Below are 22,417 nucleotides of genomic sequence, written 5' to 3'. Positions count from 1 at the left end.
CAAGATCCAGGAAAGGCGCAAAGCTACACAGAGAAACCTGTCTCAAAAAAAAAAAAAGAAAGAAAGAAAGAAAGAAAGAAAGAAAGAAAGAAAGAAAGAAAGAAAGAAAGAAAGAAAGAAAGAAAAAGAACTCAAGAAACTAGACATCAAAATATCAAGCAATCCAAGTTAAAAAAAATTGGTACAGATCTAAACAGAGAAATCTCAACAGAAGAATCCCAAATGGCCCAAAGACATTTAAGGAATTGCTCCACCCCCTTAGTCATCAGGGAAATGCAAATTAAAATGACTCTGAGATACCATCTTACACCTGTCACAATGGCTAAGATAAAAAACAGATGACAGCTTATGTTGGAGAGGATGTGGAGCAAGGAGAACACTCCTCCACTGTTGGTGGGAGTGCAAACTTGTACAGCCACTTTGGAAATCAGTGTGGTGGTTTCTCAGAAAATTGGGAATCAATCTACCTCAGGACCCAATGATACCATTCTTGGGCATATATCCCAAGGGATGATTAATCATGCCACAGGGATACTTGCTCAACTATGTTCAGAGCAGCATTATTCAAAATAGTCAGAACCTGGAAACAACCTAGATGCCCCTCAACCAAACAATGGATAAAGAAAATATGGCACATATACAAAATGGAGTACTACTCAGTAGTAAAAAACAATGACATCATGAAATTTTCAGACAAATAGATGGAACAGAAAATATCGTCCTGAGTGAGGTAACCTAGACTCAGAAGGACAAACATGGTATGTACTCACCCAAGTGGATACTAGATGTAAAGCAAAGGATAACCAGACTACAATCCACAGCTCCATAGAAACTAAGTAACAAGGAGGACCCTAAGAGGAATGCATGGATTGCCATTTGAAGAGGAAATAGATAAGACCTCCATGAGTAAATTGGTTCTGTGTGGGGGGATGCAATAGAGGGGAGGTGATGGGAGTGAGAACATGAGGGAACTGGATGGTCGAGCTGGGGGAGCAATGGACTGGGAGAACAATGAAAGAGATATATTGATGGAAGGAGACATTGTGGGGTTAGGGAGAAACCTGGTGCTAGGGAAATTCCCAGGCATCTCCAAGGATGACCCCAGATTAGACTACTAGCAACAGTGGTGAAAAAGGGTTCCCGAACTGGCCTACCCTGGTAATCAGATTGGTGAATACTTTAATTGTCATCATAGAGCCTTCATATAGTAGCTGATGGAAGCAGATACAGAGATACACAGCCAACCACCAGAGCAAGCTCCAGGTTTCTAGTTGAAGAGCGGGGGGGGGGGGGGGGGGGGGGGGGGGGGGGGGGAGGTCAAGATCATGATGGGGAAATCTATGGAGACAACTGAACCAAGTTCATAGGAACTCACAAACCTTAGACTGAAAGTTGTGGAATCTGCATGGGACCAGACTAGGCTCTCTGAATGTGGGAGACTGTTGTGTAGCTTGTTCTGTTGAGGGGTCCCTGGCAGTGGGATCAGGATCTATCCCTACTGCATGAGCTGGCTTTCTGGAGTCCATTACCTATGGTGAGACACAGTGCTCAGCCTTGATGCAGGGGGAGTAGTTTGATCCCGCCTCAACTGAATGTACCAGCCTTTATTGATTCCCCATGGGAGCCCTTACCCTTTTGGAGGAGGAGATGGAGGGTGGGTTGGAGGGGAGCTAGGGGAAAGCAGGAGGAAGGATAGGAGGAGGATCAGTGGTTGATATGTAGAATAAGTGGAAATTTTTCTTAAATAAAAAAATAAAGAGAATTTAGAAAACAAGTTATAGAGAAGTATGTCTCTGCAGGGATGAAAAGCATGGGCTACCACCGCTCTGCTCAAATATCTTATCTTAGCTCCAATCACTTCGACTCTAAGAGATTTAAGAAAAAAGTTTGAACCTTTTGAATTTACTTTTAAAAAATTTAATCTCTTAAATGTGATTTTTAACAACAAAAAATAAAATATCCTTTTTAATTTAGAAGAAAACTCAAAAGCTGATGTTCAAAATGGCATGGGCCATGTGACAATCTACAGTCTAATATTGTAACATGGAATTAAGACATGTGGTATAAGAAAACATGTTTCATTTCATGTCAGTAAGTAAAGTGTGCCTTTGGTAAATTATCCTCATTCAAAACTATTATTTTTTATTTTTTCTTGCCTGATCAAATGAAAAGCATTCGTTAGTCTTTATAAGTTAGTTTGGATTGAATGACCAAGCTGTCTGATGAACTATCACCTCTCCTTAATCAGCAGGTCCCTCCTGTTCAAATCTAATCTTTATGAATCTAGATGGTAACCACTGCTTTTCTTCTCCTGTGAAAACAAAGGCAAAATCTCTTCAATTCAACACATATCCCAGTTTTCATTCTGAGGTCAACACATCTTTAAAATATAGAAACTGATTTAATTCAGAAGTTTTTTGTACTATGCAATATCTCTCTGCAGCTATTATCTGTTGTCATTAGCAGTTAAAAAATTTAAATTAATAAAGCATTGTGTAATCTAACTCTGGGAGTCTAGATGCTGACAAGGAATAATTGGATCAAATTTGATATCAGGGCCTCCAGCAGGCCCACTCCAGCCATTTCCCAATGACAAAGCATTACCTTGTCTGTCCCTTCATGATCTGAATTCAGCAGTACAATGCCAGCCTTTGCCACACCTGCATACTCCAGAAGGCTGGAACCTTATTTTGAATTATCTCTAGAAAAAATCATGGGCTTTTCTATGCAGGGGCTTTACCCCTGAGCAACAACATTCCCTGGATTCTTAAATATTTTGTTGTGCTTGTGTTTATTGCCATAACTGAGTTTTGGATCCAGAATCTCAAACTATTTTCTGAGCCCATCTGCCACATTCCTGCCATCACTCCATGTTCCACAGTGGTTGTTTCCCTTTCACAGTGAGCTTATACTCCCGGGTGGATACTTTTGATGTAGGTGGCATATTGGAAGTTGTAAAATGTGAAGTACTGCAGAGTAATAGGAATCACAGGCAGAGTGTGGGGAGTCATGGTGTGATGGGGACAGTTGAGTACCATTGGTAAGGTCCCAGGCTGGTTTCCCAGTGCATGGTGAATCCTGTTATCACCCTGCAGGCTAGGAAGGTGGTCCCTTAGGCTTCAGTTTGCAGAGGTGAATGATGGAGACTGAACATCAGCACTGAGTCTTCAAAATCCTGCACTTGTATCAGCTATGTCTATAGCAAGACACAACCATGTACCTCTGCACCTAAATCAAAACCCCATTTCACTGGTCATAGATGACTGAAGTAGGGACATGTCCCTGAGGCACTACACCCAGGCTGGATCCAGCTAGCTAACCCTCTCTGTACAGCAACAGCTCTGTCTCTATGTCTCTTCACATGACCATGCTCCATAGATTCAGTAGTACCTCAGTTCTCTGCAGCAAGACTGTTATTTGGCCTCTCAGCACTTCCTCCTCCTCACAGCTAGCCAGGATACCCTGCTGCAACTTCAAAGTCTCCTTTAGCATAAAGGCTTCCTTGGAAAGTTCTATAATCTGGAGAGGTCAGGGGCTTCATGTGAGACTACCCTGAGCTAGGACAAAACCAGGGACCTCTTCACTATGTAACTTGGTACAGGGTCCTAGATGAAGGACAGGAGCTGACTCAACTCAGAACTTCTATTTGTATACCCCAGGGGCTGAAAATGTTCATCATGAATTTAAATGTTTGGGAAGAAAAAAAGTTCTAAAGAAAGAAATATTTTGTGACCCTTGAAGGGATTCCAAATCATATTTTGATGTTCATCAAATCTTGGCATCCAGATTGGCCTCTTCAGGAGAGAAATATTCAGCTTCTAAAGATTCAAACTTGACTCAGGTAAAACAAAGTGTAAAAGGGGTCAAGTGTATAGGACCAGAAGGACAAACAGGAAAATGAAAGCATATGTGGATAATACAGCCATGAATTTATGGGGATGTGATTTGTTACCACCATCAAAAACACAGATTATGTTTTAATGACTCAAGGCCCTGTCTACTTACAGCACAGAGAAACCAGACACTGTCTGGTCTTCAGGTCAGCAAATACTTTGTCTATTTGGCCATTCATAGACAGCCACCATGCTTTCCCTGTCCTTAGGGTCTCTGTTGGCACATCTTGGGGAACTCTAGAGTCTGGAGTTGATTTGCCATGCTCAATAACCCATAAAGTCAACTTGGATTATAGTATTTTGTGGTGGTATTGTGTTCCCCAAAATATTGTGGACCCTAATAAACTTATCTGGGGTCAGAGAACAGAACAGCCACTGGATGCAGAGGCTAGAAAATGGTGGCACTCATGCCTTTAATCCTAGCATTCCAGAGGCAGAAATCCATATGGATCTCGTGAGTTCAAGGCCATATTGGAAACAGCTAGGCATGGTGACTCAGGCCTTTAATCCCAGGAAATGAGCCTTTAATCCCAGGAAGTGATGGCAGAAAGCAGAAAGGTATATAAGACATGAGGACCAGGAACTAGAGCTGGTTAAGCTTTCAGACTTTCGAGAAGCAGTTCAGCTGAGATTCACTTGGATAAGGACTCAGTGACTTCCAGTCTGAGGAAACAGGATCGATTGAGGAACTGGCGAGGTGAGGTAGCTGTGGCTCGTTCTGCTTCTCTGATCTTCCAGCATTCACCCCAATAACTGGCCTCAGGTTTGATTTTATTAATAAGAACTTTCAAGGTTCGTGCTACAATATCAATTTATGGGATGCCCCACTTTGAGCTTAGACCACCACACATGCACATTCACACAAAGAGCATACACAAAATGAAACAACTGGGCGCCAGTGAGATGATTCTGGGGGTAAAGACACTTGCTGTCAAGTCTATTTTTACATGAGTTTCATCCCTGGGACACACATGATTAAAGGAGAAAATGGATTCAGGTAATGGCAGGGGCCACTAAAAGAATATACAGCTATATATAACTAGTATTTAACAAGTCGACCCACTAGATGTATAACTCCCTGTTGGGGAGCCCCATTTGGCAGAGCCATGGAGTTACTGACTGTAAAAGACTGGTTGTTTCTGTCTGTAACTTTCTCATGTGCCACTACTATACATTCCTAAAAAGAATAACTATGGAGTTCTTTCCACAGCCCTTTGGTGTGTGTTTTACACTTTGGGGGAAAAATTATGTAATTTTGGTGAATAAAATCTACCTTCATAGCCAGGCCTTTAGCTAAAGAACTCAGCAAATTCAAAACAGACTAGTTGCCCCAGAGACAAAGTGCTCGAGGACAAGTTTCCAAGTGGCTAACAAGGTTAGGCACGAAACAACTTCAGTGCCAGTTTTTGTGCTTGCAACAAAAGCCTGATAGATAACATTTAAACGACAAAACTCAGTTTCAATAATTGACTTTCTGCATGGATTTCTAACCTCATTTTTATGTTATAAAATTCAAGGTCTAGCTAACTAACCATTTGTATAAAGTAGAATATATCTCTAAGATTTGGAATGCTTTCTAGGTCACTATCTCTTATCTTGTGCCTTTGTGCCACCTTCAAAGACTATACATCAGGGAATCTGGCTGACACCCAAGCTTTGTCTTGGTTTTGGTCAGTGTAACTTTTTCACCTGAGAGAAAAACCTTGTGATTTCTTATGTGTTTATAGAACGGCTCTGTCTATTATTTACTTAAAGGATGTAGTATGACCTTCAATATGCAGCTCTTATACTGATGAGAGTATTTTCTGTAGAGAATTATTACAAGAGACAGTAATAAAGTTATGTTCAGAACATGTAAGACTGTTTTTTCCTAAAGACTTTTTTTACATACATAAGAATTTTTTCCTGAGACCTTTTGCTACTCTAGAGCAGATTGGGAGCCAGCCTCACTCTGTTACACTCTACTCTGTAAGTAGTCCTCTGACCTCCACACATGCATGACCTCACCCCTCCATTAATAAATACATGCAATCTACAAAACATTATAAAGGTACACATGGGAAACTATATTCAAATCCTGGCTTATGATCCATTTATTACCTTGTGACTTTGCATGAGTTGCTTCACCTCCCTCTGTCAGTTATTCAGAGGGACATAAGTGCACACTTGTTACCATGGTTACAATAACCAATTGGAGCATCAATACTCAGAATTGCTCTTGCCAAGACTGTCTTTATTGTCTGTGCCTCAGTTTCCCATGTGAGAAGTGAAAGGATTTTACAAAAATCTTCCCATCTAAGAGATTTTTCAGTTTCATGTAATCCCAGCTTAGTGTGCCCCGACAGTGAGCAGGAGGGAAGCTTCCTTTTCATCATTCTCCTTGTCCATGTCCAGGGACTCCTGGGCACAGCTCTGGCCCTGGCATGTTCACTTGCTCTCTATATGGGGCCACTAAAGCTGCAGCAGAGTCATAACCATGGCCTCGATAGTATATATCTCTCTCTTCATAAACAATGCCTCACACTGCATTGGTGGCCCTAGCCCATGTAAGATTCTCAGGACATTTAGACCCCAAAGAGGATTAGATCCTGGGCCTCTTCCCATCCTTCCATGCTGAACTAGTGGCACTCCACCTCAGGGAAGGTTCTTGATTCCAACCTGACCCTAGGAACATTCTGATCTTGTCATGTACCTCTGGCTAATAGCTGTGTGTCCCCAGACAGATAGTTAAGTCTCTCTGTGCTCTGGCTTGCTCACTCAGTAGCCCAGCCCTGTTCTCTAGGTACTTAGCCAAGGCCAAGGATCAGGATTCAAAGGCTATAGTGTGAGTTCTAGGCAAGCCTAAGCAACCGAGACAGACTGTCCCAAAACACAAACACAATTTCTTTTAACAAATGTGTGTGTGTTTGCAGTATTTGTTTAGTTTTGGGAGACAGTCTCAGTGTGGACCCATGTATGAACAACTCAGCTACATCAATATTTTCATATCAGATGGCTGTTATTGGATAGAATGCTTGTTCAACATTTATAAGTCCTATGCATAAACAAGGTATGATGGTGAAACCTGCAACCCCAATAATTGGAGGTGGAAGCAGAAAGGTCATGAGTTAAAGGTCAGCCTGAACTTCATGAGCCTATTTTAAAAAAAAAAAAAAACCCAAAACATGGGTTGGAGAGATGGCTCAGAGGGTAAGAGTACTGGCTGCTCTTACAGAGGTCCTGAGTTCAATTCCCAGCAACCACATGGTGGCTCACAACCATCTACATTCAATATGGTGGCCTCTTCTGGCATGTAGGCAGAATACTATATACATAATAAATAAATAAATCTTAAAAAAAAGAAACCCAAACAATGATTAACAAAAAGGGGGGGGGGGCTCAGTGGATGTCCTGGCATGGCTGGGCAGGTAAAGGTGCTTGCAGTCAAGACTGATGGACATGGTTTGGTCTTTAGTACCCAAATGGCAGAAAGGAAGGACTGGGTCCCACTGGCTACCATCTGATTTCAAACTACACTGTATAAGTGCACTAACAAAGATAGGAATAAATTAAATCTTAAAAGAAATAAAAAGGAATGAAAGATGGTTTAGTAGTTTAGTACCTGGCATGGACTGCACCATGACCATTGCTGCTTGACAAAGTTCCAGCATTTCAACATTGCAGATCTTAATTCTCCAGCATCTTTTTACTTTCATTTTAATAATTCTCACAAATATGTTATGAAGTTTCCTTATGCCTTTTCCTGTGGGAAATTTTTTGCAGGCTAAAACAGTGGAGGAGGGGATGTATACAATGGCAGTCTCTTTAAGCAAAATTCATGGAAAAAATCCCCACCACCATGGAATCATAGTGTGATAACTATGACTACTCCCATACAAGAATCCCCATAGTATCCCACTGATTACACCAAGATTACAGAACTTAAAGATGTACTAACTGGATACACCTGGTCCCAAGAATGAACGCACACTATGAAAGGAAACAATGGGTTCACATCCAGAAAGGAATTTAGATACTTGCTGAATTTATTGCTTTTTGCCTCAGGAAAAATGCTGTGATGAGGTTGATAGCTGCTTTCATCATGGAATCATTAAGTCTGCTTTCAATCTTGCTTGAGCTAAAACTAATATTCAGTTATAGAGTATAAAGGTGTAGTCCTTTTTTCAATAAAGCAGCAGTTATCCTGATTCACCCTCAAATCATAGTAGTCTCCTTCCCTTGCTGATGCCCAATATCGTCTTTGAAACATTAACACCTATGGAGCTGGACTCCAGCAAGTACCTCTTGTAGAAAACAAAGTTCAGCTTCCAGCACCCATATGGCATCTCACTTCTGAAATTACCACATTGATTAGATCCATATGATACTGTCCAGTATGAATTTTATCATGACTAAGAAGATTACTCTTTGTTGCAAAGGCTTTACCACATTGATTACATTCATAGGGTTTCTCTCCAGTATGAATTCTTTCATGACTAAGAAGATTACTCTTCGTTGCAAAGGCTTTACCACACTGATTACATTCGTAGGGTTTCTCTCCAGTATGAAATCTTTCATGACTAAGAAGATACTTCTTCAGTGCAAAGGCTTTACCACATTGATTACACTCATAGGCTTTCTCTCCACTATGACTTCTTTCATGACTGTGAAGACTACACTTCTGGGTAAAGGCTTTACCACACTGATTACATTCATAGGGTTTTTCTCCAGTATGGATTCTTTCATGACTGCGAAGACTGCTCTTCCCTGCAAAGGTTTTACCACATTCATTACATTCATAGGGTTTCTCTCCACTATGACTTCTTTCATGACTGTGAAGACTACTCTTCTGTGTAAAGGCTTTTCCACATTGCTTACATTCATAGGGTTTCTCTCCAGTATGAATTCGTTGATGACTGTGAAGACTACTCTTCTGTGTAAAGACTTTACCACATTGATTACATTCATAGGGTTTCTCTCCATTATGACTTCTTTCATGGCTGAGAAGACTACTCTTCTGTGCAAAGGCTTTACCACATTGATTACATTCATAGGGTTTCTCTCCACTATGACTTCTTTCATGGCTGAGAAGATAACTCTTCTGTGCAAATGCTTTTCCACATTCGCTACATTCATAGGGTTTCTCTCCATTGTGACTTCTTTCATGACAGAGAAGATGGCTCTTTCTTGCAAAGGCTTTACCACACTCATTACATTCATAGGGTTTCTCTCCAGTGTGAATTCTTTCATGACTGAGAAGATTACTCTTTCCTGCAAAGGCTTTACCACATTCATTACATTCATAGGGTTTCTCTCCAGTATGAATTCTTTCATGACTGAGTAGCTTATATTTCTCTGCAAAGGCTTTAGCACATTCATTACATTTATAGGGTTTGTCTCCAGTATGACTTCTTTGATGAGAAAGAAGATTCTTCCTCCGTGCAAAGGCTTTACCACATTGATTACATTCATAGGGTTTCTCTCCACTATGACTTCTTTCATGAATGTGAAGACTACTCTTCTGAGCAAAGGCTTTACCACATTGATTACATTCATAGGGTTTCTCTCCAGTGTGACATCTTAGATGTGTGAGAAGATGACTGTTACGTGTAAAGGCTTTGCCACATTGATTACATTCATAGGATTTCTCTTCAGTATAACTTCTATTATGTATTTGAAGGTAAGTGGGACATGCAAAGGTTTTATCACATTGATGATATTCATACCTTTTCTGTCTAGTTTGTATTCTATGTACTTGAAGATTGTGACATGCAAAGGCTTTATAACTTTGATTATACTCATAGGGTTTTCCTTCCAAATGAGTTCTTTGGTATACATCTAAAGAGCAATCAGATCTAAAGGCTTTATCACATTGCTTACATTCACAGAGAACCTCTTCATTATTGGTTGTTTGGTGTGTTTGAAGATGCCTGTAATGGCTAAAGCCATTAGTAGATGACTCATATTTATTATTTTCTTTTCCCACATGAGCTTTTTCACATCTTTGAAGAGAATTTGAAGAACTCAGAGTTTGATCACACTGATTGCATTCATAACATTTTCTTATACTGTGAGCCACACTACATGTGAACAGTGAACCAGTAGAGAGAGATGAATTTCCATATTCCTGGTACTGAAAGGGTTTTTCTCCAATGAGAGTTTGTTGATGTATTCCCACTGAAGTTGGAAAACCAAGTAATTGTAAACTTGTATCACAGTCATCATGTCTTCTCATAGAGGGGACTACTACACATCTTCCAACTTTTCTGCGAAAGACAGGACTACAAAGCTTCTTTCCATATCCATTATGCTCACATGCCTTGTATCCAGAGTGACAGATGACATCCCTGGTAAAGAGAGATAACAAAGGTTTTCACATTGCATTCACATAGTTGAACATTTCGTGTGTCATACAGATGTGGAATAGGGATTCACGTTTCTACACCAAGACAACCTCCTGTCTCTAATAAAGTGCTCCTCTTACTAAACTATGTTAAGTCACTCACTACAAGTATATGAGGAACACTAGCTTTAATATGGAAGCTTTACTTATAAAAGGTCTTAAGACACACACTAATCCCCTCATCAATGTGTATACCTTATATAATAATTAGAAGGCATGACAGTAAGTGGATGAACAGTTCAACAACATGCCTCTCACATGACTATGATTGAAACTGTGACATCTATTATGGCATTGTTTCCTTGTCTTGTCCTTAATGGAATGCTTTGCAAACAGTGATCAGCTACCTGACACTGGAGTACATAGTGTGGTGCGAATTTAATAATCATCACAAAGCTATGCTTATTTACATAGTGGCTTTTCATTGAAAGTTCACAGTACATTAACATTTCTTCAGACATACATATATATCACCTTGTACTTGAAAGTTACCTTTCATTTCTTCTAGAGCTCTGACAATGTTCTTCAATATTATGGTCTTCCCATTTGCACCCTAAAATACAGTACCAGAAAGTATATGTGATACATTACTGAAAATTAAGCACATTTGAAATTACTATCATGAATCTTAGTATCATGCCTGATTTATTCACGATTGTTCCCCTTTCATATTCAAAAATCACAGAAGAGCACCAATCTCCAAGAAAAGCTTGTCCCCTTAAGTTAAAAACTGACAGAAAGCTCACATTCTTACCTATAGAAATGAAGTTCCAGTAGGTTTCCAGCATCACATCTTTGTAGAGACTCTTCTGGGAAAGATCCAGCAAAGCCCATTCTTCATGAGTGAAGTTCACACACACATCCTCATAGGTCACCGCATCCTAAAATGTCCAATACATGTTTGTAATTGAAATGGTGAGACTGACTGAATTGCAAATGTACACTTCATTGAGAATATATTTACATAATTCTGTGTGCTCAAAACATTCTATGACATCGGTCAGTAAATATCAAATGCAGTCACCAACTCATTTTAAAAGGAAACATCAAAAGAAAATGACCCTTCCATTCCAGTGCCCACAGAGTAGAATACAGCACATCAGGAGAAATGCCTAGTAATATACACAGAGAGACAGGTAAATAGAGTAACACTGGCATATATCAGCAGAATTTTATCAAAATTATTAACTTCAAGAAAGGATAGATAATAAGGGTGTAGTGGTGTACACCTCTAATCCCAAACCTTGGGAGGCAGAGACAGGTGAAACCTTGTGATTTTCAAGCCTGCCTGGTCTAGGTAGAGATTTCCAGGACAGCCAAAGGTATATAGTGAGACCCTGTCTTAAACTAAAAAACAGAAATCACTCAGGCCTCACTCAAAATTCCTCCATAGAGTTAAACATTCACACCAGTTCTACACTTGTCTATCATAAACTGGAGTGACCCCTATTGAACTGTAAGGCTAATAATGCCCAGGAAGGAAAGCATTTTTAAGAAGTTATTGACTGACAGATCAAGGAGTTCTCAAGAACATTAGTAAAGTAAATGCTGATCCTAAAACAGTAAAACAAACACAAAAAGGGAGGGAGTATAGACAGATGGGTCAACAGATAAGATCACCTGTTGTACTGGGTGCTAGTGGCACTCCTTAAATCCCAACACTTGGGAGGCAGAGGCAGGTGGATTTCTGTGAGTTCCAGGCCAGCCTGGTCTACAAAGCAAGTTCCTGGGCAGCTAGGATTGTTATACACAGAAACCTTGTCTCAGAAAAAAAAAAAATCAAATGTTGCTTTTGAAGCGGTCCTAGCAGCACTCACAGGTTTTTAGCAACTATTCTTAACTCCAGATCAAGAGAATGCAATGCTCTCCTCTGGCTTCATTAAATGCCAGGAAGACAAATGGTACACATCTACCTATCTATCTCTATCTATCTAACTATCAATCTATCTACCTACCTATCTCTTCAAGAATTTCAGACATTTCAAAACAACATAAAAACGTAGGGACAAAAGTAGGGACAATGTTATACACCTGCAATTCAGTGATTCAAGAGATCACTATTAATTTCATGAATGCACACATTCTTGCTCTGAAAAATTACAAACCCGCCAAAGTTCAAAAGTCATGAAGTGGGTAAAGTTAAGAACAAGAGCAAATGCTTGATATGTAAAAAAAACCTGACTTGATCTACCAAAAATATAAACATAAAAATATCAGGAAAGAAACATGGAGTAGGTGGGAAAAGCAATTGCTTCTACTTTCTCTTACATTAGTTAAGAATAGAGTCTCTATTGGTGGTGATGGCGTGCCTACATGAGAAGGAAGGGGGCTGCTCACTTTCAACAAAACAAAGGAATGTGGTGAGACTATATTCCTCCAGAAAGGCTCCTCCTCATAAGGATTTTGTAAGTCACCAATGAAGGCTCACATCAAAGACAAATGTTCAAACTCAGCACACTACCTGGAAGATTTTTCATTCAACCCTCAACATATTGACATAGGTCATGACAGGCTCATAGTCAAACCATGATGCAAAATGCATTTAGTCTGATTTCAAAGATCCCCATATTATGTAATAGTCCCAATACTGTTTGAATGTCCACAGTTTCTTCTGACACGCAAGGCAATCTTTGACTATGACCTCATGTAATATCAAAACAAGAATCTTATCAACCCAACACACAGTGGCATAGAATATACATTTCCCTTTCAAGGAATTAAGGAAAGATTGGACCAGGCCAAGTCTGAAGCCATGCAGGGCAAACACCAAATCCTGCAGCTCTGTGTCAGGCACCTGGGGCTTCAGTTTCAAAGGGTTTACTCAGCTCTTTCTTTCTGCAACTTCTCATATATCTCTCTCTTTCACTATTTCCACTTCCTACATGCAGCTATTTATGACATGTGTCTAAAAGCTTGGGTATGTGAACATATTGTTATCCCAAAGTGAAACTGAGGCTTCATCTCATGGCTTCATGCAATAAAGTCTCACAGTCTCTTCATTGGTCCCCATGAGCTCTAGACCCAACACTAAGGCTGCAAGTTATTATTATATTTAACACATGGTGTACTTGTAGCCCCAAGGGACCTTAACTGCCATTTGTAATCTTGATAGCCCTTCACTTGATACTCCTGCCTTAATTTCTAAGTGCTAGGATTATAGACACAATCTACCACTCTGGGCTTTATAAATAACGGATACATGAGAGTTGACCATTCATGGCAAAGGGAAAATGAGGTGCAATGTCCTGAGGTGATAATGTGCTTGACAACCCACAGCACCTAAACATGGTTATAGTAATATCAATAGAGAAAGGAAAAACAGTGGGTTTGGGAGCAGTTGATTTTACAAGGTACTTTACTGTCAGGTTCTAGGTTTTGAGAATAAATAATGTATACATCAACATGACCTACTTTGTTGTTTAGAACTCTGGCACTTTATAGATAGCTCAGTGGTTAAAGAGCACTGCCAGCTTTTCAAGAAGATTCAGGTTTGATTCCTTGCAACCCCATGGAGACTCAACGATCAGTAACTCCAGTTCCAGACAATTTAATACCCTCTTCTGGCATTCTGAGACTGCAGACATGTACATGGTACATGAAAACACATGCAGGAAAAACACAATACCCATACCATCAAACAATAATTTGAAGAAAAATGAAATAAAAGATCTAACTGCTGACCTAAAACATAAATGTTTGGAGAACTAGAGATTTGGGGTATGAATAGAATTAGATCGCTTAGGGTCACTGCAGGGCTCAGTGGTTACCAGCACTTGATGCTCCTCCAAAGGACCTGGGTTTGTTTCCCAGCATGCACATGGTGGCTCAGGACCACCTGTAACTCCAGTTCAAGGTGATCAAACTATTTTCTGGTCTACATGGCACCAGGAATACACTCTGTACACAGGCATATAAGCAGGAAAAACATTCATAGATAACAAATTTATAATTAAAACCCTATTAAAAAGAAAAGGATTATAGGATCTGAGGATGTAGCTCACTTGGAAGCATATTTGCCTAGCATGCATGAATCTCTCAGTTCAATCCTGTTCTATAAAGGTGACAAGGATAGTGTGATGGTTAGAAAGAAAATGTCCCCCAAAGGGAGTGGGGCACTATTAGGAGGTATGGTGTTGTTGCAGTAGGTGTGACATTGTTGAAAGATGTGTGTCACTGTGGAGGTGGGCTTTGGGATGTCATATATGCTCAAATTACCACTAAGTGTCTCAGACCACATTCTGTTCCCTGCAAGATGTAGGACTCAGGTACTTCTCCAGCACCATGTCAGTCTGCATGCTGCCATGTCCCACCATGATGATAATGGAATAAACCTCTGTCTCATAAATGAGCCACTCCAATTAGATGATTTCCTTTATAAGGATTACCATGTTCATGGTGTCTCTTCACAGCACTAGAAACCCTTACTAAGACAGACTGGAATGCCTGTCATCCCAGAACTTGAGAGGTGGAGGTAGAAGGATCAGAAGTTCAAGGTCATTCATGGGTAAACAGGGAGTTTTTGGACAACCTGTGAAATGAGACCTTGCCTCAAGAAACAAGAACACAAAAAGATTCACACAAGAATATCCCAGGAGAAAGAAGAGCAAAGCACTTGGGATACATGTCACAAAAGAGCTATGAAAGGCCACAAGTCTGGAATAGGTATCAACTTCCTTCATAGTCAAACAAACTGTCATTCTGAACTTGGGAACTGACCTCTGTCTTCAGGAATCTCCATATGCACACTCAAAGCTTAGCCATCTTTCCAGCCTCTGTAAACTGTTTAAATACAACTACAATGTAGCTTCAGTTTCTGAGTGTTATTACTAGCAGAACACATGCACATGTTTACCTTAGAGTAAGAATACTTTCAGAATGCCCCAGCAATGGCTGTACCTAAAGGAATCAGGAATTTCCTTCCACATGCAAGAGTCCATAGAATCAAGTGAACAGTCCTTCCTTGTCATGTTACATCCATCACATCCCTGTATAATTATGTATGGCTCTGAAAATAAAATATTGAGTATGAAGCTAAAGATTGCAGCCTGTAGAACAGAGCTCTCACTAAATTAAGCCTTTAATGAAAGGTCCTTTGTCCAGTAGGCATGGAGACTTGGCACCTGTGATCTTACCTGCTGAGAAGAGGAAACAAGAGAATCAGAAGTTCAAGGCCAGTCTTAACACGGTGAGATCCTATCTCAAAAAGTGTCTCTAAGTGACACATAAAGATCCCAAATAATTAAAATGAGCTCTAGGAGAAATAGTTTCAAGTAAAAGCACTTCATTTTAATTTACAAATTATCTATTTAATAATATCCACTCATACATTGAGTTATGTATCACTATTTGGACCAGGTTAGTCTTGAACTTTCTGCACCTCCCTCCAAAATATTAGGATGACAGGTATGAGACTTCATACACTCAGTTAAATAAATGTACTGGTTAAATCAAAGTATAATACAGAGATATAGGGAAACTTTTTGAAAGAGATCAAAAAGAAAGTAGAAGTGACAGATTAGTTTTAAAATCTGTTAACTCTTGCCAGTGGAAAAGCTAACCATGTAACAGGCATCACCACTTGGTCTCCTATCGGCCCAGGACAAATTCCTACTTCATTTCTAAATCACACACTGTAGAAATTGCACATAACTGTCACCTACACTCAGAGGTCCTAGTTTTGTCCCATGCAGGTTCCCCAGCTGTCAGTCCAGAGTTCATGAGCTCCCACCAGCTCAAGTCAGCTGTCTCTGTGGTTTTCCCCATCATGATCTTGATGTCCCATTGCTCCTATAATCCCTCCTCCCTCTCCTCAACTGAACTCCAGGAGCTTGGCCCAGTGTTTGGCTATGGGTCTTAGCATCATTAGGGTAATCACAAATCTGATTACAGGAAAGGGTAGTTCAGATACCCTCTCCACTATGCTAGAAGACTATCTTAACTACCAGCTGCCAGGAGGCAAAAGAAGCCTGTCTCAGAGTAGCAATGCTGCCATCCTTCAGATCCCAACACAAAAGACTAAGAGGCAGGTTCAAGAGTTCCTAGGTACAACTGGATACCAGTGTTTCTGGAAATGGCAAGGCCTCTATACACTAGCACAAAGGGGGTCCTGAGCCCCTAATGTGGACTGAGACCGAACAAAAGCCATTAAAGGCTTTAAAAACAGCTATGATTTCTGCTCCAGCCATAGATTTTCCAGATGTCTCAAAACCTTTTCATCTGTTTGTCCCGAAATACAAGACAAAGGGTGTTTTAACCCAAACTTTGAAGCCATGGAAATGTTCCGTGATGTACCTGTTCAAATGATTGGACCCTGTAGCTACAGGTTGGCCCATCTAACAGGAATCAAGGCTAATGCTAGTTTAATGAAAGAAAAAAAAAAAACAAGTTAACTTTGTGTCAAGATCTTATACTCACAGCATACCACGACATATGTGAGGAAACCCTCTTCTGTGTTGACAAAGGTGCTTGTCCATGACTGTCAAGAGATGAAAGATAAAACCAGGTACATGGGAGCTATAGCAGTTCCATTAACTGAAAAAATTAGCAACCACACCAGGTACCTCAGCCCAGACAGCAGATCTGATAGATCTGACCTAGGGTCTCCGGTGGGGAAAAGGAAAGTCCTCCACCATACACATGACAGTCACTATGTTTATACTGTTGGGCATGTCCACAGTATGATCTATAGAAAAAGAGGGCTTTTCACCACATGGAAAAAGGTCTTTAAAAAAAAAAAATCTTGCCCAACCTAGAAGCTATTTGGTTTCCCCTATAAATTGCTGTCTTCCACTGCTGGGCTTCTGACCTGGCTACACACCAGACCAGTGGCATCTCTTGATATTCTGGAACCTGGGAAGCCAAATGATATTCTGATGACGTACCACAACTTCTTACTATCTGAGACTCCATGGTAAAATAAAACTGACAGTTCAAACCACAGAATGATGGAGGACACCAGAGGGAAGATTCTTTCTCCCAAAAACAACTGACGGGACTGTTGGTAACTAACCTTCACCAAACTACTCATGTGGCATTCACAAAACTTTCAGAGTTGAATCAGACCAAGGTCCAGTATACCTAGACTAGAGTACCCTAGCAAGGGATGTCTCAGCCAGAGGCCAGGTTTGTACTCAAGTCAATCCAAAACAGAGAGCCCTTACCCAGAAAAGCATCCAAATGACAGAGCAAGACCCCCAAGAACTCTGGGAAAATGACTTCATCAAGATCCGTCCTGCCCAGGAAGGATAACAGTACTTGCTAGTTTTTATAGATACCCCTTCCTGGTCAGTAAAAGTGTTCTCCAATCAGACTAAAACAACTCAAGTAGTAGCTTAAAAGTCTCCTCCAAAAACTGGTCCCAAGATTTGGGCTCCCCCTGGCAATGGGGTCCAACAATGGCCAGTCTTTCATAGCCATAACTCTATCTATTAACAGCCAAAGGTTTACACATAGATTGAAAACATCATTGTGTATACAGACCTCAGAGTTCTGGCCAGGTAAAAAGAATAAACAGGACATAAACTGAAAAAAAAAATAACAAAATTCTCATTAGAGTCTACCAAGGAATGGATATGCCTCCTTACCTTTCTTTGCTTTGGCCAGCTGCAAACAACATAATGAGGGATTTGCCCCCCTATTGAGATTATGCTTGAAAAACCTTCTCCAATGCTTCCCAGGCTCAGAAACCAATAGTTCACAGAACAATCTAATCATTAATTTCTTGTCACTACAGGCACTCCAGTCCTAAAGATGCAACTGACCATGAAGTCCACTACCAGTTTACCCTTTTTCCAGTCCAATGATACTGTCTGGGTCAAGCAAGTAGACAAAGCCACACTGGAACTAACCTGGAAAGGACCCAAAAAGGTGATTCTCTCCACTAATATGGCAGTGAAGATAGCTAGCATTACACCATGGATCCACTACACCCAGGTCAAGAAAGCCGAGGCCACAGATACTGACACGTGGACTGTCTCTGGACTATGGACCCATTAAAATTAGGTTTCATTGATCCCAAAGCCGTTCTACTCCTCATCCCTCTACCTTCTCTGGAGTCTTTTGTATGAATACAGGGCCATGCTGCAACCCCCACTGCCCTTAGGCCTGGACCTGGGAACTAAGAAGGACAGATACAGGGAAGGTATTACCTAATGTAAGTACAGAGCAGCAACCCATATTCATTTGACCTCTGCTCACTGATGCTATCTTTAAATGTCCAGAGAAAGGAAAGATGTTGAGGTTTATCTGTTGAGAAAGAAATACAGTTTATAATTCTATGCATACTTTTGTGTTGAGCCCCATGGTTGCCAGAAAAAAAAGAAAGAAAAAAAGGTAGGGGGAATTTCCATTACAAAAACTAGGTTTGTGAAACTAACACTTCCTGGAAATTTTCATCAAAAAGAGTCTGGCCTTTGGGAAATAGGAAATATTTACAAAATTAGACTCTAGAGACAGGAAGGGACCCTGAGGATGAACTAAATCATTCCCAGCCAGAAATAGGCCAGGATTGCTGGTTATGTTTAGATACCTTGCCCCTGTCATACTACTTGGAATAAGAATTAACCAGACTGTCAGCCCACTGACTGACAAAACTGCTATGACTAGGGTCAGCCCAAATTGATTTTCTACTTTATGGGTTAATTCATCTGGATAACAACAATATTTCCAAGGCCCTGAGACTACTTGGTGGGCATGTACCAATGGTTTGACTAAATTTGCCTCTTCTGATGCTTTCCAAACTAAGCAGACAAGTTGATCAGGACCTGATGGTGTTAAAAGGTTCCATTTCTGAATAGGTCTGAGCATTAATTACTTCTTGATACACAGGCCAGCAGGACAAAAGAAACACTTGCCTTGCGCAGGCCTACTGAAACCTCAAAGCCCTCCTATAGTGACACACCTATACAAACAAGACACATCTACTCCCACAAGGGCGTATCTCCTTATTTACGCATTTATTTCCACTAATTGGGGCCAACCATTCAAAGATAGGAGCCTGAAGCTGTGAACAAATATAAAAGATGACAGGAATACAACCTAAGAAGAAAGAGTTCTAAAGCAAAAGAGTGAAAGATAATAAGGAAAACAGAGAGAGGGGAACAGGGGAAGACAGAGAAAAAGAGAGACAGAGAGAGAAACAAAAGGGAAAAATATTTCTTCCAAATAGAGGGAGCCAACTCCTCTGGCTGGATTATAGGCTTCCTTAATATAACCTTCCCTACCCCATCTAAGAAGAGATTAAACAATGCAAGGTCTCCAAACTTAGGTTTAAGTCCCTACCTTTTCTCTGAATGCATGGCATTATCTCTTGTTTCGCTCTCTACCAAGTTTCCTTGCAGAAGCTGGGAAACCTTGGATCAGGTCTGGTGGAAGCAATAAAGGAAGTCTCTTCTTGTACTGAAGTGTGACTGTTGTAGATGATCTCATCTGGAATAGCATTCTAACTAGATAGATGTGCCACACAAGGCTACAAAAATTTTAAATTTTATTTAACATTTTTTTCCAAACAGAATTTCTCTCTGTAGCCCTGGCTGCTCTGTAACTCACTCTACATACCAGGCTGACCTCTGTCTCCCAAGTCCCTGGTTTAAAAGCATGCACCACCACCACTGATTTCACCATTTTAATAAATTAAACCCAAAAGTCTTCAGTCCAGCAAACATGGAGAGTCACAAATCTGTCTGATCACAGCCTAGACCAGACTCAAACTGAGATAAAATGGGGCCAAGCAACATCTTGTGTTTGGAGACTGAGGAGAGAGTGAAAGACCTGGATGACAATTGGCTTCAACAGTTACAGTCAGTTGGTGAAACATCGATGGACTCAACTGTCTCTAGTTGGGATCATGGAATTCTTTCCTCTGTTCCCTAGCTGCATGGGGCCTACCTGCCTAGGTCACAGGCACCATCTCCTCCTATATTCATGCAAACCTAAAGAGTCTTTTTAAGGAAAGGGTGTAACAACGCACATTTAACCTTGGAGAGGTATGGCTCCTACTGGGAACTGTGCCTGATGGAGGATGGGCTTCCGTAGCAGGGAGCTGGACTAACCTTGAGTAGAAAGCAACCATGTGTCTATTATGCCAATACTATATTTCAACAATACAGAACTTGAGCCAAAGATACAGCAAAAGTCTAATAAAAAGTCTAACAATTTATGCTACACACAGAAATCACATGACAAAAGGTAATCATGAATGAAAAATGATCAATACATGTGGAATAAACAGTACACATTGTGACACCATCTGACTTCTAACTTTGAATAAAACTGCAATAAAGACTGTACTGAAGTGGGCGGTGGTGGTGGCATACACCTTTAAACCCAGCACTTGGGATTTTGAGGAAGCCTCGTCTACAGAGTGAGTTCCAGGGCAGCCAGGGCTACACAGAGAAAACCTATGGGGGGGGGGGGGGGGGGTTTAAGAGAAAGACTGTACTGTCTGAAAAAGAATAAAGAAATCAACAGACCATGAGAGCCAACTCAGAAATAAAAACACAATAAAGTCAAATGTGACACAAGGCCAGAAAACCCGGTGGCCTTACTGACTTATGTGACTGCACCAAGCTGGCAAATGTGTTAATGACACAGACTTTATGCCCGGCACAGAATTAAATGCAGGCGGATCCCACACCTGAATGTTCAGTGCCAAGTGCAGAACTTCTGGAAGGCACGAGAGTGACCAGGGCTCTTCAAGTTAACAAATCTGCCATCCCTGGCGACAGTAAAAACAGCGCATACTCTAGCCCTGAACAGTGACAAGCATGTTTCCACACAAAGGCTCACACACCCCCATGCTCTGTGAAGGCGCAAACCCCAGCGATAAATCACTCAGAGGTCCCGCTTCTGCCTGGGAGTTGCAGGGACCTCAGGGGACCAAAGGGAATCACTCCGGACACCGCGACCGGACGCCATTTCCACAGCCCCGGGGGGACTCCACACCGGCTCCCACGGCTCCTCTCCTTGTGTGGACAGAGGCCCCTCACTCACCATGGCGAATAAGGAGCTCGCCTGCTCTCCTCAGGGCTCCCAGCAGCGGTGTCACAGCCCAGCACACAGAATATGAGACCCGCCCTCAACCGTGGAGGCTCAGAGCCTGGAGCATGGTGGACCGGAAGTGCCCTCCCCATCCTGACTGGCAGTCCATCTCGAGGTCCTGATTGGCTACGGAGGCCTGAGTGATCTAAACAGCTCCCTTAGGGACAGAGTGCTGTGAAGTGAGGGAGCCCAACTATTGGCAGCCCTGGCTTTCACCCCAGGCACAGAACTGCCCCAGACCTGCAGAGATTGACATTCATGCAGAACTTGGGGCTGGACTGCAAAGTCTTCCCTGAACTATTCCTGCCCTCAGGAGGACTCTTTTCTGGGGAATTAGGTTTTGCTATGAACTGAGAAAGGACAAAAGAAACCTGCCACTTTCTGGGCTAGCAATACCTTAGGTGAGTTATGGAAAAAGAAATATTTAAAAACTATTCACTAATATGCACTCTCTTAAACTGTTATTCTGTAGGAAAGGCCCGTCAATGTAAATACAGGATTTAGAGAAGTAAACCCTATGGGATCAGAGTGAGCTTTTTACTTCTATCTATATTTCCTAGAGAGCCTCAATACTCTGATGACTAAATTGTACATATTTTACTGTCCACTTGACATAGGAGTCTACAGATTTGTTTTTCTGCCAATTCTGCATCATTATTGAAAATAAGTAAAACAAATTAAGAATACTTATTTTTACATCATGCTCCTGTTGTTTCATTTTCTTTGTCAGGGTCTCACTCTGCAGCCCTGGCTGGACAGGAAGTCACTATGCACAACAGACTAGCCTCATATCATAAAGATCAGTTTGCCTCTGCTGCAGAGTGCTAAGATTAAAGGCCTGCACAACCATGCCTGACTACTATTAATTCTTCACATTTACTAATGAAATAAAGAGAAGCTAGGTGTGGCACACAACTGTACTACGAACTGAGGACACTGTTGCAGGGAGACCACTGTGAGAATGCGGCATGTATGGGTTGTAAATGAGACCCTGTCTCAAAAGAGCAAAAGGCAAACATGTGAAGCCTCTGACACCCCAGTATTTTGGACCCTTAGTGTCAGTCTTTGTCCTGGAGTCCACGTGAGACTATGGCACCCTGGCCTT

At 41.1% G+C, this 22,417-nt stretch overlaps 1 protein-coding gene across 6 annotated transcripts; it reads right to left on the bottom strand.

Annotated features, from left to right (window-relative positions):
• Positions 1-7,882: 7,882 nt before the first annotated feature.
• Positions 7,883-21,396, bottom strand: LOC128115846 (zinc finger protein 260-like). Of its 6 annotated transcripts, XM_052746940.1 has the most exons (7): positions 21,265-21,396; positions 18,423-18,519; positions 17,755-17,796; positions 16,690-16,750; positions 11,030-11,156; positions 10,768-10,828; positions 7,883-10,219 (listed from the first exon to the last, which is right to left on the bottom strand). In XM_052746940.1, exons 4-7 carry the CDS (start codon positions 16,702-16,704, stop codon positions 8,194-8,196), a joined length of 2,229 nt encoding a protein of 742 aa, XP_052602900.1. In that variant the 5' UTR covers positions 16,705-16,750; positions 17,755-17,796; positions 18,423-18,519; positions 21,265-21,396; the 3' UTR covers positions 7,883-8,193. The 6 variants fall into 6 exon arrangements, with proteins under 6 accessions (XP_052602900.1, XP_052602901.1, XP_052602902.1 ...); XM_052746941.1 differs by lacking the exon at positions 18,423-18,519; XM_052746942.1 differs by lacking the exons at positions 17,755-17,796; positions 18,423-18,519.
• Between the last annotated feature and the right edge of the window lie 1,021 nt (positions 21,397-22,417).

Source organism: Peromyscus californicus, unplaced genomic scaffold, assembly GCF_007827085.1.
Source record: "Peromyscus californicus insignis strain IS unplaced genomic scaffold, ASM782708v3 Scaffold_1__1_contigs__length_55948999, whole genome shotgun sequence".
Classification (NCBI taxonomy): domain Eukaryota; kingdom Metazoa; phylum Chordata; class Mammalia; order Rodentia; family Cricetidae; genus Peromyscus; species Peromyscus californicus.
The sequence above is the reverse complement of the archived record's forward strand: the minus strand, read 5'-3'. Positions and strand labels throughout refer to the sequence as shown.